The 25,069-nt window shown below is 51.0% G+C and overlaps 2 protein-coding genes across 2 annotated transcripts; one reads left to right on the top strand and one right to left on the bottom strand.

Moving 5' to 3' along the window:
• Positions 1-2,474: 2,474 nt before the first annotated feature.
• On the top strand, positions 2,475-16,222 carry LOC145361308 (caspase-3-like; the record flags this gene model as incomplete). Its single annotated transcript, XM_080216961.1, has 4 exons — positions 2,475-2,709; positions 4,121-4,293; positions 8,475-8,622; positions 14,950-16,222. Coding segments are annotated over 4 exons (792 nt in total), but the record flags the coding sequence as incomplete, so codon positions are not given.
• Positions 16,223-20,480: 4,258 nt separating this feature from the next.
• Positions 20,481-24,218, bottom strand: LOC145361303 (uncharacterized). The gene is made up of 4 exons (XM_080216955.1): positions 24,107-24,218; positions 22,868-23,652; positions 20,958-21,041; positions 20,481-20,826 (listed from the first exon to the last, which is right to left on the bottom strand). Exons 1-4 carry the CDS (start codon positions 24,150-24,152, stop codon positions 20,821-20,823), a joined length of 921 nt encoding a protein of 306 aa, XP_080073081.1. The 5' UTR covers positions 24,153-24,218; the 3' UTR covers positions 20,481-20,820.
• Positions 24,219-25,069: the final 851 nt, after the last annotated feature.

The raw sequence follows: 25,069 nt of genomic DNA, 5'->3' as shown, positions 1-25,069 counted from the left end.
TTTGCTGAAACCTCAGATGAGAAAACTCACGTGACTGCCAAGGTCGCCATGACAGTTACTGAGAAGGGGATCCAGTGTAGGTCTGAGAGAATGGGATCATGGGTGAACAGGGCTTGGTGTCAGCTCAGAAACAAGAAACAAACACCATTGGGATGGCCTGGTAGCCCAGTGGTTAGTTTCACAGCTTCAGGGACCTGGGTTCGATTCGCAGCTTGGGTCACTGTCTGTGTGGAGTTTGCACGTTTTCCTCATGTCTGCGTGGGTTTCCTCCCACAGTCCAAAGATGTGCGGGTTAGGTTGATTGGCCATGCTAAAAATTGTCCCGTAGAGTCCTGAGATGCGTAAATTAGAGGGATTAGCGGGTAAATATGTTGGGATATTGGGGTAGGGCCTGGGTGGGATTGTGGTCAGTGCAGACGAGATGGGCCAAATGGCTGCCTCCTGCACTGTAGGGTTTCTGTTATTTCAATGAAAGATTTTGATGATAGCAAGTTTGTAGAGGATAGGAAGTGGGATGTTGGTCAGAATTGAGTAAATAAGGATGCAGGGATGGACTGGGATCTGGACTTGAGGGTCCCGTTCTCCAGTCAGCAGATTTGACTTCCTAAAGGTACAATATTGGACAACTGATAATACTGATGATATTGATGACAGGAATGTTATGATGCTTCTGATATTGTTAACTGATATGGGTGATATTGATAGTGCTTTTAAACGTTGATATTAATGTGTTAGACTTTACCACATTGGCACTTGGTGTCATTAACGAAGCTTAAATTATCAAATTCTATTGTGTAGCAGTTTAGTGATGAATAGCTTTAGCTTATCTGATTGGGATGTTATTAAGAAAATCACGGGTCAGCAGTAAAGCACTTTGGAAGAAGTTAGCGTTGCATGTTGTCTGGTAGTCATCTGGGGGAGGCTGGGAGCTTGCTGTGAGAACCCAGATTAATCTTAATCCATGATTAGGGCTAAAATTGTTGCCTTTGTTAGACTTTCCACTGCAGCAACTCACTGAAGCTGCTTAGACAGCACCTTCCAAACTTGCAACCTCCACGAGCTTGGAGGACAAGGACAGCAATTGCAGGTACAATTTTATCTTTTAAAAAGCATTTAGATACATAACCATGGGTAAAATGGGTACAGAGGGATATGGGCCAAATGCAGTCAATTGGGATGAGTTTAGGGGCTTTAAAAAAGAGGGCAGCATGGACAAGTTGGGCCGAAGGGCCTGTTTCCTGAAAACCTCTATGACAGCAGATACATGAGAACACCACCGCCAGCAAGATCCCCTCCAAGCACCCGATTTAGAAATATATCTCAGTTCCTTCACTGTCATGAGGTCAAAATCCTGAAACCCCCTCCCAAACAGCACTGTGGCTGTATCCACACAATGTGGAGTTGCCAGCATTGGACTGGGGTAAACACAGTAAGAAATTTCTCAACACCAGGTTTATTTGATGTGGGTACAGCAAGAAATCTCACCACACCAGGTTAAAGTCCAACCAGTTTATTTGATAGTAAACCCACAAGCTTTCGGAAATGCTGTTCCTTCGTCAGGTGTGTGGAAGATTCTGATCAGGAAAAGGGCATATAAAGTCTCTCACAGTTTACAGAATACTGATTAGCATTCTAAACTGTGTGTGACTTTATATGCGCTTCTCTGATCAGAACCTTTCACACACCTGACGAAGGAACAGCATTTCCGAAAGCTTGTGGGTTTACTATCAAATAAACTGGTTGGACTTTTACCTGGTGTGGTGAGATTTCTTGCTGTACCCGCACCACGTGGACTGCAATGGTCCAAGAAGGCAGCTCACCAACTTGCTCACGGGCAATAAATGCCTGTTTAGCCAGTCATGTCCACATCCTGTAAAATCAATTTAAATAGAAAGTGAAAGGTGCCACTGTGACTCACATGAGTTTATTCAGGAAAACAATGGAATTCCGATCAACGACCTGACTTCATCAGTTACACCTGGAACTGAGCCACTGTCTGATCCCTAATCCAGTAAGTCGCTGAGTCAATATCCAACTCATCAAATCTACGTGCTCACCTGTTTTAAAATCAAAGACTGAAAATCCAGAATAGAAACAGAAAATGCTGGGAACAGTGGTCAGGTCGAGCAGCATCTCTGCAGCTTTTTAACCATTTCATGAGAACTGAGTCAGGTTACTTGAAGCATGAGTTTAATTTCTCTCCACGGATACTGACTGACCTGTTCAGGCTGTGCAGCTTTCTCTGTTTTTTATTACACCCACTGTTCAGTGTTAGTTTAATAGTCCAGTCTGCTCTTATTTAAAGTAGAATTTGTGTCCTACTATAACAGAAATGATGCCTTATGTGTGTTCCAAACTCCAGAACAAGAACTTATCTTGGTGACAGCAGTGTCCCTTTAATTTGGATTGAGCAGGGCGGAGTCACCTGTTCTCTGACTCTCAGCAGGTAGAGCAGTCCGTGTGAGCTGCATTGATCAGAACTGTCTTCTGTTGTGGCTAAAATGACTGATTCCCTGGCTGCTTCACACAGTATCAAAGCCAGAGTACTGATTTTCACAGTGCAGGAATTCCACCCTCCCAATTTGAGCAAGCGGGTTGGAGCTTCAAATGATACCAGGAAACTTCACAGCGTTCTGTCCAGGCTGGGTTTTGAGGTGAAGTTTAAAATCGATTACACAGCAGAGGAGATTCTGCAAGAGTACAGAGAAGGTAAGTGACTCGGGGCGGAGTGAGATTAAACTGAGCAGAATATAAAGGGGTGAGCAGCAGAGTGGGATTGGATGGGTGGGATATTAAACGGTATGAGGAGTGACCCAGGATTATGGGGACCTGGGTTTGAATCCCATCACAGTAGATGGCAAAATTTGACTTCAATAAAAATATGGAGTTTGAAGTCTCTGTCCATGAAACTATCATCAATTGTCGTGAAGGCCCCTCTGGTTCATTCATGTCCTTTTGGGAAGGAAATCTACTGCCCTTACCTGGCCTGGCCAACATGTGACTCCAGACACAGCAATGTGGTTGATCCCTAAATGCCCTCTGAAATGGAAACGGTCGAGCAAGGCATTCAATTCATTGAGTAGTAAAGGTTACAGCATGGTAACAGGCCATTTGGCCAAACTTGTCCACGCCACCCTTTTTTTTAAACTAAGCGAGTCCCAATTGCCCGCATTTGGCCCATATCCCTCTATACCCATAGCACCCATATAACTGTCTAAATGCTTTTTAAAAGACAAAAATTTCTACTACTACTTCTGGCAGCTTGTTCCAGACACTCTCCACCCTCTGTGTGAAACAATTGCCCCTCTGGAAACTTGTGTATCTCTCCCTTCTCACCTTGAACCTATGCCCTCTAGTTTTAGACTCTCCTACCTTTGGAAGGAGATATTGACTTTCCAGATGATTTCTGCCCCTCATTTTATGAACCTCTATAATGTCACCCCTCAACCTTCTACGCTCCAGAGAAAAAAGTCCCAGTCTATCAAGCCTCTCCTTATAACCCAAACCGTCAAGTCCCAGTAGCATCCGAGTAAATCTCTTCTGCACTCGTTCTCGTTTAATAATATCCTTTCTATAAGAGGGTGACCAGAACTGTACACAGTATTCCAAGTGTGGCCTTAGCAATGTCTTGTACAACTGAAACAAGACATTCCAACTCCTCTATTCAGTGTTCTGACCAATGAAGCCAAGCATGCCGAAAGCCTTCTTCACCCCTCTGTCCACCTGTGACTCCACTTTCAAGGAGCTGTGAACCTGTACCCCTAGATCTCTCTGTTCTGTAACTCTCCCCAATGCCCAATCATTAACTGAGTAAGTCCTGCCCTGGTTCAACCTACCAAAATGCATTTATCTAAATTAAACTCCATCTGCCATTCATCAACCCACTGGCCCAGTTCAAGGGCAGTTACGGATGAGCAACAAATTCTGGCCCAGCCAGCAACGCCTGCATCCCAAGAATGAACAAGGAAATAAGCAGGAGAGTGGGGAAAGGCTGGGTGGGATATTAAGGGCCATGGGGATTGAGTGGGAGAGTGGGATTAGTTGGTGCAGTATTGGGTTAATACAATGTTTGGATCCTACTTCAGTGATATCCTTCCCATGCCCCCCCGCCCACTCACAGAAAGCCGTCGGACTCATGGCTCCTGCTTCATCTCAATAATCTCCAGCCATGGGAAGGAAGGGATGATTTATGGATCAGACTGTCGCCCAGTTAATCTCAGAGACATTTATTCCATGTTCACATCACACAACTGCCCATCACTTGCTGGGAAACCAAAGATCTTCTTCATACAGGTACGTGTGTCGACACTGAGCAAAAATTTAGATTCTTACTTCCCATCCCTATCTGTGCTTGTTCTCATATTCTCTGTATCTGTACATGATCCAAAATGATAAAATATTCTTCAGTCACATCATATAAAAGGCAAGTTGGACTTGGAATGGAGTTGTTAAAGGGCAGACGGGAGACAAATTCCACACAGAGTAGCAGATTTGTAGGAATATTAATGACCTTGCTTTAGTGAGATGTAACGGAAGATGTGACAACAGAAATTTGATGAGAATTTATGATAGGGAAAAATATTTTTAAAAAACGAATTAAAGAAAAATAGGGTGGTAATAGTTGGAGATTTTGTTTTTCCCAACATTGACTGGGACAGCTGCGGTATTCGAGGGTTGGATGGAGAGAAATTTGTTGAGTGTATTCAGGAGGAATTTCTCATTCACTATGTGATGTCCTGATGAGAGAGGGGCAAAACTTGACCTCCTCTTGGGAAATAAGGAAGGGCAGGTGACACAAGTGTTAGTGAGGGATCACTTTGGGACCAGTGACCATAATTCTATCAGTTTTAAGAGAGCTATGTGGAATGATAGGTCTGTCCCAAAAGTTAAAATTCTAAATTGGAGCAAGGCCAATTTTGAAGGTATCAGGCAGGAACTTTCAAAAGTTAATCGGGGGAGTCTGTGGGAAGGCAAAGGGACGTCTGGTAAGTGGCATGCTTTCAACAGTGTGTTAACCAGGGTTCAGGGGAAACATGTTCATCTTACAGTGAAGGGCAAGGCTGGTAGGAGTCATGAATCCTGGATGACTTGGGATATTGAGGCTCTGGTCAAGAAGAAGAAAGAGGCGCATGACGTGCATAGGCATCCTTTGGGATCAAGTGAATCTTGAAGAGTATGGGGGGTGTAGAAGTAGAGTTAAGAGAGAAATCAGGAGGGCAAAAAGGGGACACAAAATAGTTTTGGCAGATAAGGCTAAGGAGAATCCAAAGAGCTTCTACAAATACATAAAAGGCAAAAGAGTAACAAGGGAGAGAGTAGGGCGGGCCTCTTGAGGATCAACAAGGTCATCTATGTGTAGATCCACAAGAGATGGGTGAGATCCGAAATGAATATTTCTCATCAGTATTTACTTTTGAGAAAAGCATGGATGTTAGGGAACTTGGGGAATTAAATATTGATGTCTTGAGGAGTGTACATATTACAGAGGAGGTGGTGCTGGAAGTCTTAAAGTGCATCAAGGTAGATAAATCTGCAGGACCTGATGAGGTACATCCCAGGAGGTTATGGGAGGCTAGGGAGGAAATTGCACGTTCCCCAGCCAAGATATTTGAATCACCATGGATGAAGTGCCCGAAGATTGGAGACTGGCAAATGTTGTGCCTTTGTTTAAAAAGAGCTGCAGGGAAAAGCTTGGGAACTACAGACCAGTGAGCCTCACATCTGTGGTGGGTAAATTGTTGGAAGGTATTTTGAGAGACAGGATCTACAGGCATTTCGAGATGCAAGGACTTATTAGGGAGAGTCAGCATAGCTTTCTGAGTGGAAAATCATGTCTCACCAATTTCATTGAGTTTTTTGAAGAGGTAACCAAGAAGGTAGATGAGGGCAGTGCAGTTGATCTTGTCTACATGGGCTTTAGCAAGGCCTTTGACAAGGTACGGCATGGTAGGTTGTTGCAGAAAGTTAAATCTCACAGTATCCAGGGTGAGGTATCGAAATGGATACAAATTGGTTGGCTTCTTGACAGAAGTCAGAGGGTGGGTGAGGGGAATTGTTTTTCAATCTGGAGGCCTGTGACCAGTGGTGTTGTCACAGTTCGTTGTCATTTATATTAATGATTTGGATCAGAACACAGGAGGCATGGTTAGGAAGTTTGCAGATGACACTAAGATTGGTGGCAGAGTGGACAGTGAGGCAGGTTATCTCCAATTGTAGTGGGATCTTGATCAGTTGGGCCAGTGGGCTGATGAATGGCAGATGGAGTTTAATTTAGACAAATGTGAGGTAATGCATTCTGGTAGAGTGAACCAGGCAGGACTTACTCAGTTAATGGTAGTGCATTGGGGAGAGTGACAGAACAAAGAGATCTAGGGGTACATGTTCATAGTTCCTTGAAATTGGAGTCACAGGTGGACAGCATGGTGAAGAAGGCATTCGGCATGCTTGGTTTCATCGGTCCGAACATTGAATACAGGAGTTGGGACGTCTTGTTAAAGTTGTACATTGGTAAAGCCACACTTGGAATACTGTGTGTAATTCTGGTCACCCTATTATTGAAAGGATATTATTAAGCTAGAAAGAGAGCAGAAAAGATTTACTAGGATGTTACCGGAACTTGATGGTTTGAGTTATAAGGAGAGTCTTGAACGACTGGGACTTTGTTCTCTGGAGCGTGGGAGGCAGAGTAGTGACCTTACAGAGATGTATAAAATAATGACGGGCATAGATCAACGAGATAGTCAATATCTTTTCCCAAAGGTAGGGGAGTCTAAAACTAGAGGGTGTAGATTTAAGGTGAGAGGGTAGAGATACAGAAGTGTCGAGCGGGGCAACTTTTTCACACAGAGGGTGGTGAGTGTCTGGAATGAGCTGCCGAGACAGTAGTAGAGGCAGATACAATTTTATCTTTTAAAAAGCATTTTGATAGTTACATGGGGACAATGGGTATAGAGGGATATGGGCCAAATGTGGGCAATTGGGATTAATTTCGGAGTTTAAAAATAATAAGGGCGGCATGGACATGTTGGGCCGAAGGGCCTGTTTCCGTGCTGTAAACCTCTGACTCTATAAAAGAAAAACTCTCAGCTGGATGGATTGTTTCTGTACAATGAAAATACATATCAAGAAGAGTTAGCAGAAAGATGATTAAATCTCTGTAATAATTAGTTTGAAGAAAGTGTGGTGCCAGAGGGCCGATGGATAATTGACGTTATAGCTGTTTACAGAAAAAGAGGTGGAGATCGGGCAGTTTAACACCTGTCACAGGAACACTGGTGGAATCTTTACTGAAAGAAAAAAGCAAGAATCTAAAAACACATCATCAGCAGAACTCTGAAAAGAAAGTCTTAACAAATTCATTCTTGAGATAAATTATTATTCACTGTTTATGTTCTCCTTGATTTATTTTGGAATCAAAAGTTTCTAAAAATCGTATATAACTTGGTGGTGGGACTGTGCCATCGGCAAGCAGGGGTAGGGAGTGCCATGCGTGAGCAGGGTTGGGGGGGGTGCCATGCGTGAGCAGGGGTGGGGGGGGGTGCCATGCGTGAGCAGGGGTGAGGGTGGGTTTGCCATCAGCAAGCAGAGGTGGGGGGTGCCATGGGCAAGCTGGAGCAGGGGAGGTGCCATGGGCAAGTGGGAGAGGGAAGGAGGGTGGATGGTCACTGCTGAGGCCAACTGCAACAAAGTACCGGTCATTTGTGAAGGAGCAGAATGGGATTATTATTTTCAGCACATGTAAATGTGAGATTTTAGACTGGTGAGAAAATAAGAGATTGTATTTTCTGAGGAAATATGAATCTAATTGGCAAATAAAGGGCGATGGTCAGAACAAATACATAAATGACTGCCAGTCATGATGCAGATCATTAAAGCCATAAAAAACAGACCTAAACCTCAGATTGATTAGTGAAGGAGCAGAACTGAGAAACAGAGAAATTGTGCAAGACCGAGTGAAGCTTAATGAGATCACAAGAAGGAACTGTATACAGTCTAGTCAGCCCATCATTAAATGGATAAAGGGCTACTAGATTTATAAGGATATTACCAGATGTACATAAGGACTACCAGGAGACAGGAATGTTCTTGATGGCGTGAACACAGAGGGACTGCTTCCACTTGTGGGAAAAGTGAAAGGGGAGACTCACACTGTAAAATTCAACACAAATAACAGAATGGTGAGAATGTGGAACTTGCTGCCATGGAGTAGCTGAGGTGAATAGTTTTGATCAATTTAAGGGAAAGCTGGATAAATAGACAAAGCGTAAGAAAGTTATGTTGATGGGGTGAAGAACAGGCTCTGTGGACCATTATGGACCAGTTGGGCCAAATGGCCTGTTTCTGTGCTGTAAGTTGTAATGTAATTGTGGACCCACATACATATATGTTCAATGTGTGCTGTCCCCGAGTCTGTGCCTGATTTGCCAGAGTCCCTACATATCTGCCCCACGTTGTGCTGATATTGTTCTTCTCAGGCCTGCAGAGGCTCAGAGCTGGATGATGGAGTGTATGTGGAAACTGACGGAGTGACTGAAACAGACAGTGGCTGTTCTCTGCAGAATTCCTTCTCACATTATGAAGCGGTGCCCGAAGATACTGTTGTCCATTTCTCCACTAGTCCTGGTAAGTATTGCAGAATGTTTGGACATCCAGCATTCGGGCAACTCAGCAGGGGAACAAACAGAGGGCAAGAAGGAGGAAGGAAAAGAAAAGAGGAGTAAGATAAAGTGACTAGGAGAGTGAGAGAGAATGGAGGGTGTGGGGAAGAGAGGAGGATGGACATAATGTGAGGCAGAGGAGAGAAGACAGAATCATTCATTTGTACCTTACTGACATTCCTCCCAACCTGTCACTACCCTCACAATCAAATTTATGCACATACTCACCGGGGGAGATATTGGCTAAGTGGTATTATCCCTGAACTATTAATCCAGAAACTCAGGTTCTGGGGACCCAGGTTCGAATCCTGCCACAGCAGATGGTGGAATTTGAATTCAATGAAAGATATCTTGAATTAAGAATCTGTTGATGACCATATAATCATTGTTGATTGTCTGAAAAACCCATCTGGTTCATGAATGTCCTTCAGGGAAGGAAATCTGCTGTCCTTACCTGGTCTGGTCGACATGTGACTCCAGAGCCACAGCAATATGGTTGATTCTCAACTGCTGTCAGGTAACAAGGGATGGGCAAGAAATGCTGACCAACCAGTGATGCCCATGTCCCACGAATGAATTAAAAAAACTCACATTTGCACTCTCTCATAGTCACCACACTGAGTTTTCTGTGGTTAGTTCAAGGACCACAGCTGGGCCTCAGTTATGTACATGAATGACTCACGAGGGAGGCAAATAGAATGTTGGCCTTTATTTCACATGTAATGGAGTATAAAAATAGGCCCTCCTTGTCTCTCCCTACCCCCTCCCCTTCACCCTCCCCACTCCCCTTCACCCTCCCCACTCCCCTTCACCCTCCCCACTCCCCTTCACCCTCCCCACTCCCCTTCACCCTCCCCACTCCCCTTCACCCTCCCCACTCCCCCTCACCCTCCCCACTCCCCTTCACCCTCCCCACTCCCCTTCACCCTCCCAATTCCCCCATTCCCCTCCCCACTCCCCTTCCCCATCCCCACTCCCTTCCCCATCCCCCTTCCCCCCAACCCCCCAACACCCCTCCCCTTCCCCCTCCCAATTCCCCCATTCCCCTCCCCCTCCCCTTCTTCTTCCCCCTCCCCTTCTCCTTCCCCCTCCCCTTCTTCCCCTCCCCTTCCCTTCCCCCTTCCCTTCCCCCTTCCCTTCCCTTCCCCCTTCCCTTCCCCCTTCCCTTCCCTTCCCCCTCCCCTTCTTCCCTTCACCCTACCCTTTCTCATCCCCACCCCCTCCCTCCTCCTCTCCTCCTCCTCCCCCTCCCTCCCCCCTCCTCTCTCCCTCCCCCTCCCCCTCCCCCTCCTCTCTCCCTCCTCCCTCCCCCTCCCCCCTCCTCTCTCCCTCCTCTCTCCCTCCCCCCTCCCCTCCTCCCCTCCCCCACTCCCCCTCCCCCCGCCCTCCCCCGTCCTCTCCCCCCCGTCCTCTTCCCCCCCCCCCGTCCTCTACCCCTCCCCCACTCCCCCCGTCCTCTTCCCCTCCCCCCCGTCCTCCCCTCCCCCCTACCCCTCCGTCCTCTCCTCCCCTCCCTCCCCCCGTCCTCCTCTCCCCCTCCCCCCGTCCTCCTCTCCCCCTCCCCCCGTCCTTCCTTTCCCCCCTCCCCCCCCTCCCCCCGTCCTCCTCTCCCCCCTCCCCCCGTCCTCCTCTCCCCCCTCCCCCGTCCTCCTCTCCCCCTCCCCCCGTCCTCCTCTCCCCCCTCCCCCCGTCCTCCTCTCCCCCCTCCCCCCGTCCTCCTCTCCCCCCTCCCCCCGTCCTCCTCTCCCCCCTCCCCCGTCCTCCTCTCCCCCCTCCCCCCGTCCTCCTCTCCCCCCTCCCCCCGTCCTCCTCTCCCCCCTCCCCCCGTCCTCCTCTCCCCCTCCCCCCGTCCTCCTCTCCCACCTCCCCCGTCCTCCTCTCCCCCCTCCCCCCGTCCTCCTTTCCCCCCCCGTCCTCCTCTCCCCCTCTCCCCCACTCCACCCCCCGTCCTCCTCTCCTCCCTCCCCCCCCCCGTTCTCCTCCCCTCCTCCCCGTTCTCCTCCCCCCCCGTTCTCCTCCCCCCACCGTTTCTCCCCCCCCCCCCGTTCTCCTTCCCCCCCGTTCTCCTTCCCCCCGTTCTCCTCCCCCCCGTTCTCCTCCCCCCCCGTTCTCCTCCCCCCCCCCGTTCTCCTCTCCCCCCCTCCCCTCCCCACTCCCCCTCCCTCCCCTCCCCTCCCGTCCTCCTCTCCTCCCCCCTCCCCCCTCCCCCAACTCCTCTCCCCCTCCCCCCTCCCCTCCACCTCTCCCCACTCCCTCCTCTCCCCCCTCCCTCCCTCCACCTCCCTCCCCCGCCCCTCCTCTCCTCCTCCCCCTCCTCTCCTCCTCCCCCCTCCTCCCCAACTCCTCTCCCCTCTCCCCAACTCCTCTCCCCTCCTCCCCAACTCCTCTCCCCTCCTCCCCAACTCCTCTCCCCTCCTCCCCAACTCCTCTCCCCTCCTCCCCAACTCCTCTCCCCTCCTCCCCAACTCCTCTCCCCTCCTCCTCTCCCCTCCTCCCCAACTCCTCTCCCCTCCTCCCCAACTCCTCTCCCCTCCTCCCCAACTCCTCTCCCCTCCTCCCCAACTCCTCTCCCCTCCTCCCCAACTCCTCTCCCCTCCTCCCCAACTCCTCTCCCCCAACTCCTCTCCCCCTCCCCCAACTCCTCTCCCCCCCAACTCCTCTCCCCCTCCCCTTCCCCCCCCCACCTCCCATTCCCCCACTCCTCTCCCCCTCCCTCCTCTCCCCCCTTCCCCTCTCCTCCTCCCCCCCTCCCTCTCCTCCTCCGCCTCCCCTACTCCTCTCTCCCTCCTCCCCCCACTTCTCTCTCCCTCCTCCCCCCACTCTCTCCCTCCTCCCCCGACTCCTCTCTCCCTCCTCCCCCGACTCCTCTCTCCCTCCTCCCCCGACTCCTCTCTCCCTCCTCCCCCGACTCCTCTCTCCCTCCTCCCCCCGACTCCTCTCTCCCTCCTCCCCCGACTCCTCTCTCCCTCCTCCCCCGACTCCTCTCTCCCTCCTCCCCCGACTCCTCTCTCCCTCCTCCCCCGACTCCTCTCTCCCTCCTCCCCCGACTCCTCTCTCCCTCCTCCCCCGACTCCTCTCTCCCTCCTCCCCCGACTCCTCTCTCCCTCCTCCCCCGACTCCTCTCGCCCTCCTCCCCCGACTCCTCTCGCCCTCCTCCCCCGACTCCTCTCGCCCTCCTCCCCCGACTCCTCTCGCCCTCCTCCCCCGACTCCTCTCTCCCTCCTCCCCCGACTCCTCTCTCCCTCCTCCCCCGACTCCTCTCTCCCTCCTCCCCCGACTCCTCTCTCCCTCCTCCCCCGACTCCTCTCTCCCTCCTCCCCCCACTCCTCTCTCCCTCCTCCCCCCACTCCTCTCTCCCTCCTCCCCCGACTCCTCTCTCCCTCCTCCCCCGACTCCTCTCTCCCTCCTCCCCCGACTCCTCTCTCCCTCCTCCCCCGACTCCTCTCTCCCTCCTCCCCAACCCCTCCTCCTCTCTCCCTCCTCTCCCCACTCCTCTCCTCCCCTCTCTCCCTACTCCTCTCTCCCTCCTCCCCACCCCCCTCCTCTCCCCTCCCTCCTCCTCTCCACCCATCCCCATCTCCCTCCTCCCCCCGCCTCCTCTCCCCCCTCCACCCCCCTCCATTCCTCCCCTCCTCTCCCCCCCTCCTCTCTCCCTTCTCTCCCTCCTCCCCCCTTCTCTCCCTCCTCCCCCCTTCTCTCCCTCCTCCCCCCTTCTCTCCCTCCTCCCCCCTCCTGCTCTCCCCCCGCCCTCCCCCTCCTCTCTCCCTCCTCCCCCCGCCTCTCTCCCTCCCTCCTCCCCCCGCCTCTCTCCCTCCCTCCTCCCCCCTCCTCCTGCACTCCCCCTCTACCCCCTCCCCTGCCCTCCCCCCTCCCCTGCCCTCCTCCCTCTCCCCCCCGCCCTCCTCCCTCTCCCCCCCCGCCCTCCTCCCTCTCCCCCCCGCCCTCCTCCCTCTCCCCCCCCGCCCTCCTCCCTCTCCCCCCCGCCCTCCTCCCTCTCCCCCCCCGCCCTCCTCCCTCTCCCCCCTCCCCATCCCCTGCCCTCCCCCCTCTCCCCCGCCCTCCACCCTCTCCCCCCCCGCCCTCCACCCTCTCCCCCCCCGCCCTCCACCCTCTCCCCCCCGCCCTCCTCCCTCTCTCTGCTCTCCCCCTCTCTCTCCCCTCCCCCCTCCCCTGCCCTCCCCCCTCTCCTGCCCTCCCCCCTCCCTCTCCTGCCCTCCTCCTCCCTCCCCCCTCTCCCCCCTCCCTCTCCTGCCCTCCTCCTCTCTCTCCCCCCTCCCCTGCCCTCCCCCTCTCTCCCCTCCCCTGCCCTCCCCCTCTCTCTCCCCCTCCCCTGCCCTCCCCCTCTCTCTCCCCTCTCCCTCTCTCTCCCCTCTCCCCCCTCCCCTGCCCTCCCCCTCCCCCCCCTCGCCCCCGTCCTCCCCCTCCCCCTCCCCTCCCCTCCCCCCGTCCTCCCTCACCTCCCCCCCGGTCCTCCTCTCCCCCCCTCCCCCCCTGGTCCTCCTCTCCCCCCCTCCCCCCCCCGGTCCTCCTCTCCCCGCCCTTCCCCACCACTGTCCTCCCCTCCCCCGCGTCCTCCCCTCCCCCGCGTCCTCCCCTCCCCCGCGTCCTCTTCTCCCCCCTTCCACCCCACTCCTCCCCCCCGTCCTCCTCTCTCCCCACGCCCCCCCCGTCCTCCTCTCTCCCCACACCCCCCCCGTCCTCCTCTCTCCCCCCCCCCACCCCCACCCCCCCGTGCTCCTCTCCCCCCCCCACCCCCACCCCCCCGTGCTCCTCTCCCCCCCCCACCCCCCCGTCCTCCTCTCCCCCCCCCACCCCCCGTCCTCCTCTCCCCCGTCCTCCTCTCCCCCACCCCCCCCGTCCTCCTCTCTCCCCCCACCCCCCCACCCCCGTCCTCCTCTCTCCCCCCACCCCCCCCCGTCCTCCTCTCTCCCCCCACCCCCCCCCGTCCCGTCCTCCTCTCTCCCCCCACCCCCGCCCCGCCGTCCTCCTCTCTCCCCCCACCCCCACCCCCGCCCCCCCGTCCTCCTCTCTCCCCCCACCCCCGCCCCCCCCCCCCCCCGTCCTCCTCTCTCCCCCCCCACCCCCGCCCCCCCGCGTCCTCCTCTCTCCCCCCACCCCCACCCCCGCCCCCCCCGTCCTCCTCTCTCCCCCACCCCTGCCCCCCCGCGTCCTCCTGTCTCCCCCCACCCCCGCCCCCCCCGCGTCCTCTTCTCTCCCCCCACCCCCACCCCCGCCCCCCCCCGCGTCCTTCTCTCTCCCCCCACCCCCCCGCGTCCTTCTCTCTCCCCCCACCCCCCCGCGTCCTCCTCTCTCCCCCCACCCCCACCCCCGCCCCCCCGCGTCCTCCTCTCTCCCCCCACCCCCACCCCCGCCCCCCCCCCGCGTCCTCCTCTCTCCCCCCACCCCCACCCCCACCCCCGCCCCCCCCGCGTCCTCCTCTCTCCCCCGCCCCCCCCGCGTCCTCCTCTCTCCCCCCGCCCCCCCCGCGTCCTCCTCTCTCCCCCCGCCCCCCCCCGCGTCCTCCTCTCTCCCCCCCACCCCCCCCGCGTCCTCCTCTCTCCCCCCCACCCCCACCCCCCCCGCGTCCTCCTCTCTCCCCCCCACCCCCACCGCGTCCTCCTCTCTCCCCCCCCACCCCCACCCCCCCCTCCTCTCTCCCCCCCCACCCCCACCCCCCCCGCGTCCTCCTCTCTCCCCCCCACCCCCACCGCGTCCTCCTCTCTCCCCCCCCACCCCCACCCCCCCCGCGTCCTCCTCTCTCCCCCCCCACCCCCACCCCCCCCGCGTCCTCCTCTCTCCCCCCCCACCCCCACCCCCCCGCGTCCTCCTCTCTCCCCCCCACACCCTCCCCCCCCCACCCCGCGTCCTCCTCTCTCCCCCCCACACCCTCCCCCCCACCCCCCACCCCCCCCCCCACCCCCCCCCCCACCCCCCCCCCCCCACCCCCCGTCCTCCTCTCTCCCCCCCCTCCTCTCCCCTCCCCCGCCATCCCCCCTACCGTCCCCCAGGCCTCTGGCCCATTCCTGACCCGAGGCCTTGCTGATTGATTTGACAATTGATCATGATTGACAGTTCATTTATTTTATCATAAATCATTAATTGTCAGCCTCATGTAGATCATGTTGTTGAGATGACGAGCTGCCATTCTAAGTTATGTTGCTGTTTCTCATCCTGCTTTTGGGTAAATGGCCCACAGGAAAGGAGAGGCTGGTAAATTCGCAGAACGTGTCTACTCGTCTCAGCTCAATATCACTCTTTCCAGATCACCCTCAGATTTTATTTCTGTTTACAGATCATGGTGCCTTTCTCCGGCCTGGTGGGTCAGTGTTCCTCCAGCGCTTGTGTGACGTATTGAATGAGGTATTGTGTGGGAGTGAGAGACGCTGGGAACTGCTGCAAATCTTGACTCGGGTTAACAGGCTGGTTGCCTTGACATTTGAGTCCAAAGGACAGGAGAATGGCGGCAAGAAGCAGATGCCTTGCTTCATCACCAAACTGAAAGAAGAGGTTTTTCTGTTTTTGAATTGACCCCAACTCACAAACTGACATCTCCCAACATCTCCACCTGCGGAATCATGATCACTCCAACATTTCAATCAACAACTTGTATTTACTTACACATCTCGCTCATCATAAAACACCTCAAAGAATTTTACAGGAACACTATCAAATAACATCTAACACCGACCCACATATATGTGGAAGTATTAGAGCAGATCATTTAAAAACTTGGTTAAAAAAATTTGGTTAAGATTAGTGCCCCTGTCAGTGCAGTGCTACTGCACAAGACATCTTGCCTGAATTTTTTGTGCAAATTTCTGAAATGGGGCTTGAAGTGGTTAGCACTGTTGCCTCTCAGTGGCAGCGACCCAGGTTCAATTCCCAGCTTGGGTCACCGTCCGTGTCGAGTCTGTACTCCCTGTGTGTGTGTGTGGGTTTCCTCCACCTGCTCTGGTTTCCTCCCACAGTCTGAAAGACGTGCTGGTTACATGCAGTGACCTGAAGAGGCGCCGGAGCTTGGCAACCTGGAGAATTTCACAGTAACTTCATTGCAGTGAATGACGAACAAAGCAAATTACAGCACAGGAACAGGCCCTTCAGCCCTCTAAGACTGCACCGACCACACTGCCTGACTTATCTGAAACCCCCTTCCCTTCCAGGGACCGTATCCCTCTATTCACGTCCTATTCATGACTTGTCAAGACACCCCTTAAAAGTCATTATCGTATCCACTTCCACTACCTCCCCTGGCCACGAATTCCAGGCACCCACCACCCTCTGTAAAAAAAATCTGCCTTGCACATCTCCTTTCAATCTTGCCCCTCACCCCTTAAACCTGTGCCCCCGAGTAATTGACTCTTCCACCCTGGGAAAAAGCTGCTGACTGTCCACTTTGTCCATGCCTCTCATAATCTTGTCGACTTCTATCAGGTCTCCCCTCCACATCCGTCACTCCAGTGAGAACAAACCTAGTTTCTCCAACCTCTCCTCATAGCTAATACCCTCCATACCATGCAACATCCTGGTAAATCTTTCCTGTACCCTCTCCAAAGCCTCCATATCCTTCTGGCGACCAGAAATGAACGATATTCCAAGTGCAGCCGAACTAAGGTTCCATAAAGTTGCAACACGATTTGCCAATTTTTAAACTCAATGCCCCGACCAATGAATGCAAGCATGCCGTGTGCCTTCTCGACTACCTTCTCCACCTGCATTACCAGTTTCAGTGACCTGTGTACCTGTACATCCAGATCCCTTTACCTATCAATACTCTTAAAGGTTCTGCTCTTTATTGTATATTTCCTATCTGTATTAGACTTTCCAAAATGCATTACCTCTCATTTCCTAGATTAAACTCTATCTGCAATCTTTCTGCCCAAGTCTCCAACTGATCTATATCCTGCTGAATCCTCTGATGGTCCTCATTACCATCCACAAATCTTTGTGTCGTCTGCAAACATACCAATCAATCCAGTTACATTTTCCTCCAAATCATTTATACGTATTACAAACAGCAAAGGTCCCAGCACTGATTCCTGAGGAACACCACTTGTCACACTCCTCCATTCAGAAACACACCCTTCCATTGCGACCCTCTGTTGTCTTTGATCAAGCCAGTTTTGTATTCACCTTGCCAGCGCATCTCTGAACCCGTGCGACTTCACCTTTTGCACCAGTCTGCCATGAGGGACCTTGTCAAAGGTTTTACTGAGCTCCATGTCGACAACATCCATTGCCCTATCCTCATCAATCAGCTTCGCCACTTCCTCGAAAAACTCAATCAGGTTTGTGAGAGACGACCTCCCTCCTCACTCATACGTCCACTAATTTCCAACTGGGAATAAATCCTGTCTTGAAAAATCTTCTCCAATAATTTCCCTACCACTGATGGAAGGCTCACTGGCCTATAATTACCTGGATTATTCTTGCTACCCTTCTTAAACAAAGGAACAACATTGACCATTCTCCAATCCTCTGGGACCTCCCCTGTAGCCAGTGAGGATACAGTGTTAATGTAAGCCTACTTGTGACACTAATAAATAAACTTTAAACTTGTGACGCAAGCATTTTCCCCACTGAGAAATGGCCATTGGTCAGAAGGTGGTTATCTGTGTGCATCTACCACGAGACCCCAGTGATATGAGCGAGTGAGGGATCAATCACTGCAAAATGTGCTTGGATTCTAAGTCGTGTAGTCTTACCTGCAGTGTCAGAGTTTAGACAAAGATAATGCAATCTTTTACTGTTTACTTGGGAGAACATTGGAAAAAGATGAACCTGATCTTGATTTGTTTTGTTTCTGGACTTGCTGCTCATGCAGAGACTTTGATTTTTCTGTAACTCCCTGTCTCAGGGATCTGCCTTGATACAGAAGGTAAACAAAGGCTGAAATTCTTCGCTCAGTCCATATATCTGCTTTTATTTTGCCCTCACAGCAGTGTTCATTCTGTACAATATTGAGTTTCAAATGAACCTTTTTTTTGAGCTGTTGCAACTGGTTTAGTGAGTGACATTTTCCACAATCGGTTTAGGAGATGGATGGGCTGTTGGTGGTGTCCAAATGTATGAGACCTCAGACAATGATACAAATCTCCACTTGTAAAGACCCATTCATTTACACAATTCACATACTCTTTAGAAAAAGAACTGATTTACAAAGCAATACCAAAATTGCCAGAAATCAGAAACAAAGAGTGAAAGGAAGCCCTCAGTCGGTCTCTGGAAGGTCCGTAGCTATTGCCTGTTGTGCTGCGTATTTCCAGCACTGTTATTTCAGATCTCCAATGTTTTGCTTAATTCACAAGAACATCTGATTTGAAGGAGTTCTGTTCTTGTCTCTGATGAGATTTCCATTTTCCTCTTTACTTCTTTTGCCTTTTAATTCCCGTTTTGTGTTTGACCAAATATTGACTAAAGCTCATTTTCGCAGCCAGTTCCTTTGCAACTATCTCTGTACATGGAAGGGTTCTAATGAAAGGTCATCATAGTCAGAGGTTTACAGCATGGAAACAGGTCCTTCTGATCCACCTCTATAACTACCTCTGGCAACTTGTTCCAGACACTCATGACCTGTGTGTTAAAAAACTGCCCCTCTGGACACTTTTGTATCTGTCCCCTCTCACCTTAAATCTAAGATCTCTAGTTTTAGACTTCCCTACCTTTGGAAAAAGATATTGACTATCGAGCTGATCTGTGCCCCTCATTATTTTATAGACCTCTATAAGATCACCCCTCAGCTTTCTATGCTCCAGAGAAAAAAGTCCCAGTCAATCCAGCCTCTCCTTTTAACTCCATCAGATCCCAGTAACATTCTGGTAAATCTTTTCTGCACTCTTTCTAGTTTAATATCCTTTCTATAAAAGGGTGACCAGAACTGTACACATTATTCCAAGTGTGGCCTTACCAATGTCTGAAACAACTTCAACAAGATGTCCCAGCTCCTGTATTCAATGTTCTGATCAATGAAACCAAGCATGCTAAATACTTTCTTCACCACTCTGTCCACCTGTGACTCCACTTTCAAGGAGCTATGAACCTGCATCCTGGAGATGTCATTGTGTTGTACTCTCCCTAACGCCTGACCATTAACTGACTAAATCCTACCCTGCTTCAATCGACCAAAATGCATCACTTTGCATTTGTCTAAATTAAACTCCATCTGCCATTCGTCAACCCACTGGCCCAGTTGATCAAGATCCCGTTGCAATTGGAGAGAAATTTCTTCACGGTCCACTATGCCACCAACATCTGCAAACTTACTAACCATGCCCCCAGTATTCTCATTCAAATCATCCAAATAACAGTGGGCCCAGCACTGATCCCTGAGGCACACTACAAGTCACAGGCCTCTAGTTTGAAAACAACTCTACAACCACCCTCTGGCTTCTATCAAGAAACCAATTTTGTATCCAGTTCGATACCTCACCCTGAATCCTATGAGATTTAACTTTATGCAACAGCCTACCATGCGGTACCTTGTCACGGGCCTTGCTGAAGTCCATCCAAACAACATCAACTCCACTGGCCGCATCTTCCTTCTTGGTTCCCCTTTAAAAAACTCAATCAAATTGTGAGACATGATTTTCCACTCACAAAGCCATGCTAACTGTCCCTAATCAGTCTAAATGCTTGTAAATCATGTCTTTCAAAATTTGTCCCAACAATTTATCCACCACAGATGTGAGGTTCACTGGCTTGTAGTTCCCAGGCTTTTCCCTGCAGCCCTTTTTAAACAAAGGCACAACATTTGCCACTCTCCAATCTGCAGGCACCTTACCCATGACTATTAGTGATGCAAATACCGTGGCTAGTGGACCCACAATTTCCTTCATTCTGAAACATTAACTCTATCATTACAGTTGCAGTCCAACTGCTGAGTACTGATTGCTTTTACAGTTTTCTTTCTACATTCGGAATTGCTTTGCATTTTTGTGAACTGTTTTATTTGAAGATAATTTCTCTTCCAACTTTCCCAAGTGTCTCGGGAAAGGATTTTAGTCGTCCGGTGCAGAAAGCAGAAGCAGGAGGATGAAGGAACTGGAGAAGCAGGCAAGAGAGCTCACAGCCATTGAGTTTAATTTTCTTTCGAATGATTACATGATGATGTGCCTGGGCTCCAGGGGAGGCTTACCCCACAGTGGACACAGACTCTGCACTTATCGTTCTGCTGCTATAACCATTTACAGACATTTTCAACCCAAAATACAAACAGAAAGAGACTGAATATTACCCAAACGCACAGAGCTATGCCTGGAGTCAGTCACTGAAAGCAGCATCTGCCTTCATGCTTTACTGTTGCTGTTCACTGAGAGACATGCTGAGAAGCCCATGTTCCTTCCTGTTCAGCCACTCACTCAGCAACACCTTGGTGCCTGTCCAACAGAGCACCCCAAACCTTCCTAGGCAAACATTACATATCCTCCAGTTCCTGACCCCGCCCCGACTGGGGAAAGTTGGGTAGCAGGAGTTTCCCCTCAAAGTTGATGCAGAAATGAAGAAATAATGCTGAAACCTCACTCCGTTTGGACCTCCCCAGCCTAGAAGCAGCAGCAACTGTTCCCACAGCCACTGTGTCTCCCTCTCACTTCCATCCACAGGACAGAGATACCCCCCCAATCACAACTCATACTCACCTCCATTCTCACTCCCCCTTCCCTGACTCCTCCTCCCCTTTCCCCCACTCCCCCCAATCTCTCTCACACACACACACACACTTACCTCATTGTCACTTCCCGCTTCCCCACTGTTGTTTCCCCCTCCCCCTCCCCCTTCCCTGACTCCCCCTCCCCCTTCCCTGACTCCCCCTCTCACTCCCTCCCCCCGACACCCCTATACATTCCATCATCTTCATGCATCACCTTTACTTTCCCATTATTTATCGTCAGCACATCGTGGCTGAGCTCTCCATTATCAGACGGTTAAAAATCAACTGCGGATTGCTGCACCGCATCCCCCTACCCGACAGAAACATCATTGAGAGTCTTTGTACAAAGAGGGAAAGTCATTCACGCAAAGCTGGCTGAGATCTGGAGAAATGATTCTGAAGCAAGCTCTCTGCTGAACTGACCTTGGGTGTGCAGAAAGGGTCTCTCAGTTTGGAGAGAAGGTAGGGGGCGGGGGAATGAAAGTGCTTCTGTAGGGGGTCTGTCAGTGTTGAGGATCTTCACATCTGGAGAGGGGAGAGCAGAATAGAAAATCAAACTTGAGTGAGGGGCAGAGGGAGAAGGAGTGAATCAGGAGAAGGGGGCAAGGACAGAGGGTGAAGTGAGGAGGAAAGGAGAAAAGAAGGCAAAAGCATACCTTCTGGTCCAATCGCTGATAATCTGTTGACTTTGGGCGTCGACTGGCTTTTGACCTCCGACCTTCAATTACAACAGCAATAATCTGCAACAGAAAAACAGAATGAAATACAATCCTCCCCCGACCTGGGGATAATTCCCCCCTACCCATAACTCTGCTTTCCCCCATTCACAAAAAGACACTTGCTGTACTTTACCTGAGGTTGGGGGAGGGGGGTTGAAAGTATTGGAGGGGGAATGTAACATCTTTCCCCCATGAAGCATTGATGCCTCCTGTGAACTTCTGAACATGTAAATTAGGAGCAGGAAGAGGCCACTCAGCCCCTCAAACCTGCTGCACCATTCAGTAAAGTCATGGTCCTTTCCTGCCTGACCCCATAACCTATGATTCACTTGTCAATCACAAATTGGTGTAAATCTGCCTCAAATATATTCAATGACCCAGCTTCCATGACTCGCTGGAGAAGAAAAGAGACCATTAACCCTTTGACAGACTAAATTCATCCTCATTGCTGTCCTAAGTGGGAAATCTGTCATTTTTAAACCATGTTCTCTGGTTCTGGATTTCCCCACAAGGCAAAACATCCTCGCTATCAAGCCCCCTCAGAATCTTCGTTGTTTCAGTAAAAATCACCTTTCTTCGTCTTAAACTCCAAGTATAGGTCCAACCTACTGAATTTTTCTTGTAAACAAACTTCTTCACCCAGGAACCAGCTGGATGAACCTTTTCTGAACTGCCTCCACTGCAAGTTTATCCCTCCTGATGTGAAGTGACCAAAACCGGACACTGCGATCTCAGTGTGGTATCACTAATACCCTGTCGGGTTAAAGCAAGACTTCTGTATCCTCATGCTTTATCCCTCTTGCAATAAAGGCCAACATTGTGTTTGCTGTCTTTATTACTTACTGTACCTGCACAGTGACCTATTGGGATTAATTCACTCAGATAGCCAGACCCATCTGTGTTGCAGTATCTCTCACTGTAAGTAATACTCAACGATTCTTCTCTCCACAGTGGACAATCTCACACTTTCCCACATTGTACTCCACCTATCAATATTTTGCCCACTCGCTTAACCTGTCTATATCCCTTTGCAGACTCTTTGTACTCCCTTTCAACTTGCTTTCCACCAATCTTTGTGTCATCAGCAAATGCGACTACAATCCAGTTGACCTCTTAATTCTAGTCATTGATATAAATTACAAATCGTTGTGGCTCCAGCATTGATCCCTGCAGCCCTCCACTCGTTACAGTTTGCCAACCTGAAACTGAGCCATTTGTGCCAACTCGGATAGTTTCCAGTTAGCCAATCTTCGATCCATTCTAACAGTACATCATCGCCCCTGCCCTCGACTTTATATTGGCACCTTTCTGAATGTTTTTTGGAAATCCAAAAAAAATGACTGATTCCCATTTTCCCACTTCGTCACACTCTCAAAGAAAATTGTCAAATGTTATTTCTCTTTCACAAACCATGTTGACTCTGCCAGACTGTATCGAGATTTTCTAAATCTTCTGCTCGTCTTTCGAATAAGGAATTCTGGAATTTTCCCTGTGACAGACTTCAAGCTAACTGGCCTATAGTTTCCTGCTTTCTGTCTCCCATTTTGAAGAGGTATTCGTTCGATTTGTGTTTTACCACTTGGTTGGGAAACTAAGAAACTTTGGAAGATTATCTTTGCAACCACTTCTTTCAGGATTTAGGACACAGATCAATAGGTCCCATGTGTACTGCTGTAACTTTATCTGAAGTGAAAATAGTTGTTCCCAGTTCCTCCCTGACTTTTGCCTTTTGATTTTCAAACATTTTTGGATACTGTGGTGTCTCCTACTGCTAAGATGGATACAAAATACTTGTTAAAAGTCTCTGCAATTTTCTCATGGCAATCCCACAGCTCTATTCCCCTCACCTTACGCTTGTTGTGATAGGCGATGTAAAGAACAGCAACAATAACTGCTGTGGTCACCAGATATGCGAAGAAATGGCTGCTCTCAGGCTCGTCTCTGGGCACTGAATCAGCATCAACGTTCACCCCATCCTTCACCAATCCTCCAACAGCAGTTGAACTGTCACCAGCCCCCTTTACGTTCCCATCTCCGTCTGTTTCTGGTGTCTCCTCATCCTCCTCTTCATCACCTCCCTCGTTGCCCTTATTGCTCTGCCCAGTTTGTGACTTCTTGGCCTCAGATATTGCTGGGTGGTCTCTGCTTCTCTCCTCATCATTCAATGCTCCCTTGCCTTGATTTACATCACCTTTAGCAGTTTGATTACCAGTCTCAACATTGTGGATTTCACTGCCAGCAACCACAGTCTTGTCCTTGTTGCTAGTCCTTGTCTTGTTCTCAAACTTGTCTACATCGGCAGCTAGTGAATTGCCTTTCTCCTTGGTGTTATTCTCACTCTTGTTCTTGCCCTCATCCTTTTTTCTGTCCACATTCTTGATGTCACTGGCAACTACTTTGTTCTTGCTGTCAGTCACAGTCTTGACGTCAATCACGGTCTTATTGTCATTCACGGTCTTGCGAGCATCATCAGTGTTGGTCACGTCGGTGCTGGGCTGGCCCGCGCCAGCACCCTCAGTCTTGCCATTGTTGCCAACCCCAGTCTTGCTGGCGATGCTGTTGCCCCCACTGGCACCCTGGTTGCTGTCAAGATATCGGCCTTGGTTTGACTTCGAATCGGAATCAACCCAATCTGAGGAGCAAAGAAATAAGAAATTAAAAAGGAGCAAAGAGCAGCACTGGGAGGGAACGGGCGATGTTTAATGGGTTTAAGAATGTTTAAGGGGATTGGGTGGAGTTGGGGAGGTGCTAAATGGATTTATGGATGTTTAATAATGTTTAAGGGGAGTTGGAGGGGATATTTAATGGATTTAAGGATGCTTAAGGTGGATTTATGGATGTTTAATCATGTTTAAGTGGAGTTGGGGGGATATTTAATGGATTTATGGATATTTCAGGGGGATTTTTGGGGAAAGGGTATTTCCGGGTTCCAGGGCACAGGGTAAAAATCGCGGAAATTCCGGCCAAAGGGAGGGGGTCAGTCAGTGTCCGGCCTCCGGCCAGAGGGAGGGGGTCAATCAGTGTCCGGCCTCCGGCCAGAGAGAGGGGGGTCAATCAGTGTCCGGCCTCCGGCCACAGGGACTCACCGATCAACAGCAGCAGCAACAGAGGCAGCAGCCGACACAGCCTCATCCTGTCCGCAATCAAACCCGGAGCGGATCCGCACTCAAACCCGGAGCGGATCCGCACTCAAACCCGGAGCGGATCCGCACTCAAACCCGGAGCGGATCCGCACTCAAACCCGGAGCGGATCCGCACTCAAACCCGGAGCGGATCCGCAGAGTTGGAGTCGATAAGGCACTTCGGCCCATCGCTCAATGTTGTCTCCTGTGGTCTTGCCTGGGAATTTCCCTCTCTGACGGGGGGGGGGGGGTGTCAGACCGAGGATAAGGAGCTGGTAATTTGAGAATGAGATGAGGAGATATTTCTTCATCCAGGCGATTGTGAATCTCAGATTAACGAGCTGAATTAATCAAATTCATCTTCAAACTCTGTGGCCTGGGCCTCAGCACCTCCCTCTGCAACTGGATCCTCAACTTTCTAACTCTCAGATGTCAATCAGTAAGGATAGGGAACAACACCTCCTCCACAATCATCCTCAACACCGGTGCCCCACAAGGCTGTGTTCTCAGCCCCCGCCTATACTCCTTGTACACCAGTGTCTGTGTGGCCAAATTCCCCTCCAATTTGATTTTTAAGTTTGCTGACCACACCACCGTGCATGCTAATTCATGTGACAATAAGAAATCAAATCAATTTCTAGTGAACTCTGAGCAGCAAATTCCAGACCCAAACCTCTGGCTGGGGAATAATTTCTAAAGTCACTTCAGCTTCTGTTGTTAATTATCTAAGATCGGTGTGCTCGGCTTTTCTCCCTCATTTAGAATTTATTATTTGGAGGTGATTTGATTTCTCTACCGAGGAAGAGTCTGGATAAAAGGAATAATTCATAGAAACGTACAAGATAGGAGCAGGAGGAGGCCATTTGGCCCTTTCAGCCTGCTTCACCATTCATTACGATCAGGGCTGATTGTCCAACTCAATGGCCT

Source organism: Carcharhinus amblyrhynchos, chromosome 34 (genome assembly GCF_965287045.1).
Source record: "Carcharhinus amblyrhynchos chromosome 34, sCarAmb.v2.hapA, whole genome shotgun sequence".
NCBI lineage: Eukaryota > Metazoa > Chordata > Chondrichthyes > Carcharhiniformes > Carcharhinidae > Carcharhinus > Carcharhinus amblyrhynchos.
The sequence above is the reverse complement of the archived record's forward strand: the minus strand, read 5'-3'. Positions and strand labels throughout refer to the sequence as shown.